Below are 10,474 nucleotides of genomic sequence, written 5' to 3' on the forward strand. Positions count from 1 at the left end.
TATGTATTATATTTTGTACTTGTCAGAACTACTCCTGTCCCCAGGGGATAAATAAAGTTATTTGAATTGAATAGAATAAGTGACTAAATCTATCCCATTAACCCTTATTTGGTGTCAGACAAAGACAGAAGTTGCTGTGCCTAAAGTTTTTTTTTTTTCAGCTCTAAACGGAAAACGTGCCCCCCCCCCCCCCGATGACCCAGCAGTCTGCCGCTGTCTGCTGCTGCGTCATGTGCGCACTGGACAAACAAACAACACCGCACTGTTCTCCAAAAAAACAAACAAAATAATAATAATAATAATAAAATAAAAAGACTATATCTGCACTGTTCTCCCATCATGCACTTCTTAAATCTCATCCCTTCATCATTTCAATTTAAATTGTTTAAATTTGTTTTCCTAAAATGGGACCGCAGCGACTTTTTTTTCTTCCTTCCCAGGTCACAGAGATGTTACATAATTCATCACCTCTCTGCAGCTTCTGAACATCCAATACTGTAACATAATCACACCGACCCAAATTAAAACTAATAAACTGTCAATCACCGAAAAAAAAAAAAAAAAAAAAAAAAAAAAAAAAAAAGACGAAATGTCAAATGCAGCAGAAGCACTGTAACCGGGTCACGCGGTGTTTTGCTGCAGCGGCGGTGCATGCGACACACACACACACACACACACACACACACACCGAGCCGTCCCGTCCCGACCCCGCGCGCTGGCTGCCGGCATAATTTGCAGACGGCAGGGGGAGGGGTTTACCGACATCAGCACAGCCGCTCGCTCCAGCACCGAGCAGGCTGCCTGTCTGCAGGAACCACGCCACGCCGTCCGTCCATCCCTTCATCCTGACGGGCTTCACTTCACGGATGTCTGGGTTTCGCACTTCGGGCTTCAGGTAGTGTCGAAGCGGGCAGTTCGTGCGCGCCGGTCAAGGCGTCGTTGGAGGACACGTGCGTGCGTGCAGTTTGAGCGGTGAGTTTTGCGCGCAGCAGACTGGCGCATGCAGGGCGAGTTTTTAGTCGGGCACGCTCTGTCTGAGTGAAGTTCATATTCGCCGAGTCACGCTTGTTGGAACTGATCAGTCTCAGTTGTCGTTCTGTTCTGTTCTGTGAGCCTGCTCAGCAGAGTGGTGAAGGATACTTTCAATGCATTTTCATTCTAATATCCTTAAATGTTCCTTATTTGCATTTACTTATAGTGGAGCTTGGATCATCCTCTGCACTGCATTGTTCTCTGACACATTTAAAAAGACTTTGAAACCCGAGCTACATCAATGTGTTGTTGTATTTAAATCCTAATAGCTGGATAACTGGATAAAAGTGTGTGACGGTAACCATAGAACTTCATTTTTAAGTTTGCAGGAAGCGTGTGTTTCTGCTTCAGGAGGCTGCCCAGATGAGAAAGGCGAAGCAGCGGTTTTTTCATACACAAGAGTGCACACAAGGACGCTCCCAATGAGAAGCCAAATTCTGCACTGCAGTGGATTTCTTCAGGTGTGTGTGTGTGTGTGTGTGTGTGTGTGTGTGTGTGTGTGTGATGGGTGTGTGATCTGACCATATAGACTCAGTTTAGGTTCTGAACACTTTCTCGTTAACAATCGGAAGAACCTGCAGAAGCTTTGGGGGCGTCGTCTGGAGGTCGCCCCGTCCATGAAAACGGTGCCATCCTGCAGTTTCCAGACCACCTCGCCCCCCCTCCCCCTCCCCCCCATCCTCTTTTTCTTTCCCCATCACGGTCACAGTGTGGTGGCTGGTTAGTCAGTCTGTCCGTTGGGAGGCCTCAGACTGGAGAGCTGTGACTGACCGGTGGATTCATACTGTGGATTTTTAAAGAACTGCATGGATATTTATCCAAATCGACATTAATAAAGCAACGGCTGACTGTTCAAATCCATTTCGTTGCTCTTGGAGGACTTGCATTTTTTGGGATTTAGAAGGTTGGACCAGCTCTTCATGGGGCTGTAGGACAAAAAGGTGTCAAATTTCACCTCAGGGATAAGATTTCTATAATTTTCACGGTATCGTCCGAGTCAGCACGACGCAGCAAATCTCAGGTGCCGACACAGGTTGTACAGGCTCCCCAGGTTTAGGTGGAGTTCCAGTTTTGCCTCAGGGATTATTAACTAACGGAGTTTCCGTTTTGGTATTTTCAAAGCGTTGATTTGACTTTTAACTCAGCAAATCTCAGGCAACGTCTGTATTTTTTGGCTTTAGAAACTGTTGCCATGACATCTGACAGTTTCCAGTACCGGGTGCTCTTTGAGTACAAGCGTGAGCGCGGCGATGACATCAGCCTCCAGCCGGGCGACCTGCTCACTGTCTCCAAAGCCTCGCTGATGGCGGTGCCGGGGCTGGACTACCAGGACGGGGATGAGCGGAGCCCCAAAGGCTGGCTGCACGGCACCAACGAGAGGACCAAGGAGAAGGGAGACTTTCCGGGGACTTTTGTGGAGTACGTTGGGGTGGTGAGGGTCGGCCCTCCCGCGGTGAAATCCTGGCCCAGGCCTGTACCGCCGACCCCTGGGGGGCCACAGAGCGACGTGGGGGCTCAGCCGCCTGGAGCAGCTGCTGCTTCAGGTGAGTGCTGCCCATACGGACACAATCAAACTAATCAAGAGGGTGTTTGGTTTCTCTGTTTGGATCTTTATGCTGATTTATCAGTTGGATTATAATCAACAGGACGGTTTTATTTTTTTTAATGAAATCCACATTTACTGAACAAAAACATAACATTTAGTCAGTTTTGGCTAGGGTCGGACATCGTTTTAAAAAACTTTCAATTCCGGTTCTTATCGATTCTCGATTCCGATTCTTTGAGGGGTGGAGTTGAAACGGGTCACATGCTTACTTCACATATCGATTCAATGGTGATTTACAGTTTTACCGACTTTTTCAATGTAAAATAGAGCCCCACTTTAGAGCGCTGCTTACTGTGCTCCATGGCTGCAACACAACAAGCGCCTGAAAGTACAGTGGCCGCGACGGAAACCAAAACTTGTTTCGTGTTGAATTCGGAAATGATGATTTGATTGGAAACCAAAATTTCCAAACGATACCAATAAAAATAATAATAATAATTCCATTGGAATAGTCATTTTTGAAACGATTCCATGTTGCAAGCAGTTCTCGATGCCCAATCCTAGTTTGGGCTGTAAAACTTGACTTCATTATGGGTCTAGTAGTGTGCAGCTGTGCTCAGACAGTATTAATGAGAGTATGGGATTGGTATTGAGTGTCTGGTTCAGTTGCTATCATCAACATGTTGGTGTTGTTAGCTTGCTTGATCCATCTGAGTACATATTTGCTGTGTGATATGAACTTGAGTTCTGGTTTGAAGATGTACAAATATTTTCAAATGAAAAGTTGAGCTCAAAGTTCCGCAGGTCAGTTACTGTCTGTGGTTGTATGTGGGCCTATCGGGGTTGGCCTTAGGGCTCTACTTAAGATGTTACTATACCATTTTTTTCCTTCCTCATACCGATTACGATACCTGAACATGAACATAAACACAGTCTGATACTGAGTACAGATATGACTGCTATCATTGTTGTATTGACCCTTTGTGAAACATGAACAAATATAGAGAATGAATGCCATAGAACTTTTCTTTTTATTTCCTAGTTTGACAGTCCGTCACAATGGAAAAAGAACATTAATAAACTACTTTTCAAGTACTTTTTCAGGGCAAAACTATGTGGTATCGGATCAGTGCATAGACTTGCGTACTCACCGATACTGATTCCAGCATTTTAGGCAGTATCGGAGGCTTTTCCGACACTGGTATCCGGTATCCAAACAACTCTAGCTTCCATCTAGGACCCAACATGAGATTTTGCTTTGGGGGACCCCTCTGCATCACGATCCCCTTTTACACAACACCATCACACTGACACTGAAGCTTTGTGTGCGTCCGGGTGGTCGATACAGTATAGTATCGCGTTATTTTCCGTGGCAATACTGTATCAATACAAGACGCCAAGTATCGATCTATTATTATATATGTGTTGCTTGACAATTTCATTTTGCAGCAATAAAATTGAAGTAACATGAACAAACAAAAAGTTTCCTTTTGGGGACAAATTTTGAAATTGGGAAAAATTTGAAGTTGGGGAAAAAAGGCAGTAAATTGCAATGTATTGCAGAATATTGCAACATGTTTAAAACCGCAATAATATCGTATCGTGATGATATCGTTTCGTGATGATATCGTATCGCGATGATATCGTATCGCGATGATATCGTATCGCGATGATATCATTAGGGCTGCTCCCTCTTAGTCGATTAGTCGACTAATCGGTCGTTTTGGTCTTAGTCAACTTAGATTTCTTTAGTCCATTAGTCATGTTTGATGCTTTTTTTCATGCTGAATGACTTATTTTCCAAGAAACGTACGAGCACATCTCTGGTAAACACAAGAATTAAAGTGGTGCTTTTGTGTGACTCTTTGTGGAGAAACTCAGATTTACAGATCTGTCGATTAAATCAACTAATCAATTAGTCGATACAATTGAATGAGAGTTAGTCGACTAAGAATTTCTTCAGTCGAGCACAGCCCTACATATCATATCGTGAGGCCTGTGTCTCATAGCCTGAGTGCCTGCAGGCCTCTGCATCAGCTGACACCCTACAGCTGTGTGCTGCTGAGCTGACCTACCCTGATCCTTCAGCTCCAGTCCAGACAAATAACAACCCTGCTGCCTTAACCCAGTACTCCTCTTGACTGGGTTAAGGCCATGCTGGGCATGTTTGACTTCCAAGAATATCTGCTTCAAGGTTGTTGTATTTGTTTTTAAAGGGTTCCTATTACAAAATATTTAGCGGAGCTTCAAGATTCAGACAAAACTGCCAGTGTACATGTCTTGCTGATGGTTTCCTTTTTAGGATTCACCTGGGATATTTGACTGAGTGTGGCCTTTAAATTATATAGATACACCAAAGTCTCATTTATTTCAACTTGGATCATGTTTTAGTAGCTGTGGTCATCTTAGCTTTACTGACAATGTACTCAGAGTGTTCACAACAGACAGTTAAGGTCATTAATCACCCCTTACTGTTAACCTCTCTTAGAATTAGTTTGACTGAATTGTAAGATTAATTCGGAGCTGACACAATTAGCCAATCAGCTGAAAAATAAGCGTTTCTTTTTTTGATGATGAAAAATCATCAAAATCCCCAAATGCCAAACATTACGCAGTTCCATGTTCTAAATTGTGAGGACCGATGCTGCTTTTATTTGTATTATTGTGTATCTTTTTTTTTTAAAGATTATTATTTTGGGCATTTCCGCCTTTTAATCATTGGAACAGCTTAGATATAAAAGGGGAGAGAGAGGGGGAAGACAGGCAGGACATCGCCTCAGGTAGGAGTCTAATCCTGGGCCTCTTTTTTTGGCATGTATGATTTTTGGCTGTTGATCATTAAGGCTGGACGATGTGACAAAATATATCGTCAAAACGATAAAATGTATATATATGGTATACATTTTTCTATCAGGATGTCGGAGATACACCGGCCGGACTGTGTTGAGGCAATATTTACGTCCATTGGATGACTGTTTGCTTTCTGATTGTTGCATGTTATGTTACTTTTGCATTTAAGTTCTTAAATGATTAATCGATAAATCAAAAAATGATTAACTGATTTTGAAATTTCGTTTTGCTTTGTGGTAATGAGAGCTCAACAATTACCTTGATGAGTAAAATGTTGACTTAATGACCAAAAGAAAGTTTTAATAAACCACAATTAGACTTTGCCAAAGTCAAAATAATTATGGCAGAGTCATCGTTAAGTGTGCTTGGACTCGTGCTGTGTGTTTGATGAGGAAGCTACACCCTCGGCCCTGCTCGCCACAAAGTGCTGCATGAACTCTGGGAGCACCAGATCAATGATCACATTTCCTATCGATTGCAGTTTTCAGAAACAAACATGTTGTGGCTCACTGTTGACTCCTGATGTAACCAAGTCGCTCTCTTCACTGTACACGTGGACTGCTTCGATCGAATCAATGTTAATATTTAACTGGAATGGAATCAGTGTTTGTATTCATTACTTTCCATTATTTATTTATTTATCATCTCTTACGGCATCTTTGGTGAGGATTCCAGTTAGAAGACTTGAGTGCGTACTGCACACTAGCGTGCGAGCTGTGTGTATCGGTTCAGTGCAGCTGGATTTTTGATGATTTATTTAGGACTGGGCAGAAACAAGCGGTAACGAGTACGAGAAGGACTTGAGCCCAAAATGTAAAAATCATTGCGAAACAGGCTGCCCCACTTTAAAAAGCTATTCTGAACCGTGCAGGCTTTGATTAGCGTTTTTACAGGGCCGGGGTGGTTAGCTCTGTTTTGGCCCTGGCTGGCTGTCTGCTGCAGAGCGAGCTCAGATCTGCTTTGTTTATGGCTCTTCATTTGCTAAATAGGTCAGACGCAGAGCAATGTTCTCTCCCCTCCTTCCTCTGCCGCCTCTCGGCTCTCTTTAATTGTCTGGCTGCCCGTCTGTTTTATGGTAGTGGGTTTGGGCTATCTTCTATAAATAACATCCATACCGCTCTGAGCTCGGGGAAATATCTCATACTATATGTCTCTGCCTTCTGATGCTCTTAGTTATAGCATGTGTACTAGCTGAGCCACTCCTCCCTCCATCCATCCATCCATCCATCCATCCGTCCACCCGTCCGGCATCCTGCAGTCACACAAGGCTGTATTTGTCCTGAATAATTGAACTGAGGCAATTGACGCACTGTTGGCCTGCCATGGCACATTCCTGCAGTCACAAATGAAACTTGGGCACGCCCTGCTCTGTTTCAGCACTCTGTTTGGAATAACACTGCTCAGGGTCTTACTATTTTTCTGGGAACAGGAATGATCTGGGCTTTAGGTCATGCAACAACAGAATTTTTTTTATATCAACAATAGGGCTGCATCTAACGATGACTTTCCTAGTCGATTCATCTGTCGATTATTTTGTCGATTAAAGCAACACCAAAGCACTTTTCCTCTTCGCTCCCACTACAGGTTGGAAGCGGACTTGTCCATTACAGTTTCTTACGCAACTACAGATGCGCTACCCAATCTGACAAACTTGCATAGTGCGGTTATAGCCGATAGAGGGCCGCGAAGCAAATGCAGATGTGCCGTTCACCCTGTTACGAGTTGATGAACCACTGAAACCATTTGGCAACATTATTGATTTTAATGATTTTAAGGTACAAAAGAATCTTTGGTGTTGCTTTAATGATTTGTTTGGTCTATAAAATGGTGAAAAAAAGCACAAGATGACGTCCTCAAATGTCTTGTTTTGTCCACAACTCAAAGATATTCAGCTTACTGTCACAGAGGAGAGAAGAAACTAGAACATATTCACGTTTAACAAGCTGGAATCAGAGAAGACTGACTTTTATTTGCCGCCAAAAAAGACTCAAACCGACTAATTGATTATCAAAATATTTGGCCTTTAATTTAATCGTTGACAACTAATCGATTAATCTTTGCAGCTCTAATTAACAGTGCATCACTCACTATGTGCATGGTGAAGGGTCTCTCTGCAGAGTATTTAGCATCTTTTTAGCTCATAGTTTTGGTTTGAAAGCAAATTTACAGCCAAATTCCATCCGTCTCTTGACATTGTGCACATTTTAGTCAAACATTGTCAAAGTAATTTGTCCACCTAGAATGGCCATTGCAATTTGAACGATATAAATGTACCATTTGTCTTTGCTGCACAAGCTCTGGTTTTCAGGTCAGCACATGCAGCATGTGCCATCGCATTTGCTGACTTTAAATAGTGTAGAAACTGTGCTGAACCAGCACAAACCGACACTATGTTGGTCAGGTTTACCAGCTTTCCCATTGTGCTTTAAAGTGTGACTCCGCTAAGTGTTTAACAATTTAGGTCATGCAAAGAAATGTTTCAAACCTGATTTCAACAGCCAAATTCAATAGTCTATGAGTCACGCACTGATGTATGAGTGAACATCAACATTTTAAATTACATGTATGCCTACCATACATTAGAAGATTTTGAACAGACTTTGAAAAGACTAAAGTCTGCTACCATCTCACATATAAAAACAATCATCTCACATCTAACATTAAAGAGAATATGTAAAGACTGGCGATCTTGCAGGGTCACACATTGCACTACTACAAATAAATGTTTTTTGAAAAATTAAACCAAGCTAGCTAGCTACCGCTAGCGTTAGCTGGTGACTTTAGGGAAAGTTTGTAGATTTTCTGTTCTGCCGTACATGCAGATGAATGTCTCCAGTACCCGGAGGTCTGTGTTTATCCGCCGGTAAAACTCCCGTTGGATTACTTCTTCAGAAGGGTTGAGAATCAGCAACTTCCCCTCTTTAACGTTTAGCTTAGCCCCACAGCAACCGTAAACACCACTGGCTCTAGCCGTTTGCTGCTTCCTGTTTGGTGCTGGAGAGAGCGCACCCATTGGTTGTTGACAATGTTCACATGATTTCACTTCACCACCAAGACAAACTTGCAATAATATGAAACACGTTTGATTTTTTAAGATTTCTTTTGAGCATTTCAACCTTTAATGGAAAGGACAGCTAGATATGAAAGGGGAGCGAGAGGGGGGAAGACGTGCAGGTAAAATCGTCCAGGTTGGACTCGTACCCTGGAGCTTCTGCGTCGAGGCATACACCTCTAAATACGTGCGCCTGCTCTACCAACTGAGCTAACCCTGCCACAACACGTTTGATGTTGTCGGAACGGCCAGACAGGTAAAACGACTGGGACTGAGTTTAATGACCACCTTACACCATACGATTGAGACGACCGGAGTGCCCCGACTCTAGCAAGACTCTCCGGATTTCATTCCGATATTGGAAATTAGTCGAAAGTGGAATTGCTTGAAAAAAGCCGTTTGGTGTAAGGCCGGCATTAGTTGAGGACAGAATTGGAAAACAACTTGGTTGTTTGCGGCCAAAGTTGAGCACTTTCCTTTTTACCTGCGCATCCTTTATTTCTCTTCCTCCCCTCCCCTGTCTTCCCCCGCTTCTTCTTCCACTTGTTGTCCTGAACAGTTCAGTTCTCTCCCAGCAGCCGCGCTGATTAAATCAGGAGTGATACCTAATAGCTCCAACTAGTGCTAATCAACGCGTAACGCTATCTGGCACCGTGCGATTGTGAACACCCTCCTACATTTCCCAACCTGACGCCTTACCCTTCCCAGAGCGGAGCTGTTTGCCGGTTCCATGCAACATTAATTATGACGGTAAGCTAATGAATCCCTGATGCGTTCCTCGTTGCTGTCTACTCTCAGGTAGGAGAAATGTTCAGGTAATCAGAGCATATGCTGAATCTAATGGGGTAAAGGCATGCAGCGCACTGCTCTGCTGTGATAAGCCATGCAGCCCTCGTCTTTTATCTTCAGAAGAGTCCTGCAGCTCGCTACACTCTGTTCCTCTTATGGAAATGAGGGATACAATTAGAAGCCAGAAGAATAGACAATGCCGTTTCGTTCTGCCCAAAGGCTTTGATTGGGAGAGCTTGGTCAAGCAAAACAAATGTAACTCAGCATTCATCGCCGTGGAGAGGTTTAGTCTTTGACAAGAACTGTGCCTCTGCAAAAATAGCCTCAGGCAGGAACTTGTTTTGGTTTTATGTTTAATGTGTACGTTCAAAAGTTGTTTTAGTCGTGCAACAGAAAACTCAGATTGGACAGATAGTCTAGCTAGCTGTCTGGATTTACCCTGCAGAGATCTGAGGAGCAGTTTACCATAGTCCTCACAGATCCACCGGAGGTTAGAACACTAACACAAAGAAAGAGGAAGGGGACGGACATCTGGCTGAAATGAGGGAGAACCGGTGGAATTTTCGACAGCACCTGAACAATCTTGGAAGTGAAAAGTTGCCGATATACTGTAGATCAGAGATATTCAACAGGGGGTCCGCGACCCCTAGGGGGTCCTTAGAGTAAGTGCAGGGGGGCTGCCAAATTGTCTAAAATGTTTTTGAAAGCTTCGTTTTTCAAAAGTTCAAATATGTCTGAAAATATACAATAATATGAATCCAACCTATTATTGTGAAAGATAATTTGGCCTTTTTGTGAAAAAACAACATTTAATTTGCACATTGAAGCTAATCTTATTATGGGTAAAGTAGCCATATGGTAGCCATAGAGGTATGCTTAAGGATTCACTGTGCCTTCCACCTGTATGTTTAACATTAAAACATGATATATACTGTATGTACAGTTAGTAGGGGGGTCCCTTCTCTGTCTCTCTTTCAGCTAAGGGGTCCTCGGCCTAAAAAACGTTGAAGACCCCTGCTGTAGATTACATGTGCATCACTCTACATTGATTTGCGCTAATACCACATATTGCGCTGTTGAGCTGCCCTAATTCACCGCAGGGGAAATTTCACTGCAACAGCTGTACTCCCTGCGATGTTTCTATGATAAAAGTGTGCCGGGAAAGAGAGGGGTCGTTGCCATTTCAGCCCCTGGAAGGGAGGCTT

The 10,474-nt window shown here is 43.3% G+C and overlaps 1 protein-coding gene across 3 annotated transcripts in view; it reads left to right on the top strand.

The window, feature by feature from the left end:
* Positions 1–676: 676 nt before the first annotated feature.
* Positions 677–10,474, top strand: part of LOC114561140 (phosphatidylinositol 3-kinase regulatory subunit alpha-like) — an 87,550-nt gene continuing 77,752 nt past the window's right edge. For 2 of the 3 annotated variants that reach the window (XM_028586892.1, XM_028586894.1), the window contains exons 1-2: positions 677–972; positions 1,355–2,576. In XM_028586892.1, coding sequence (XP_028442693.1) covers positions 2,225–2,576 — 352 coding nt within the window. In that variant the 5' untranslated portion in view covers positions 677–972; positions 1,355–2,224. The remainder of the gene's footprint in view (positions 973–1,354; positions 2,577–10,474) is intronic. The other variant, XM_028586893.1, reaches the window with a different exon arrangement.

The sequence above is a fragment of the Perca flavescens genome, chromosome 9 (assembly GCF_004354835.1).
Source record: "Perca flavescens isolate YP-PL-M2 chromosome 9, PFLA_1.0, whole genome shotgun sequence".
Classification (NCBI taxonomy): Eukaryota; Metazoa; Chordata; class Actinopteri; order Perciformes; family Percidae; genus Perca; species Perca flavescens.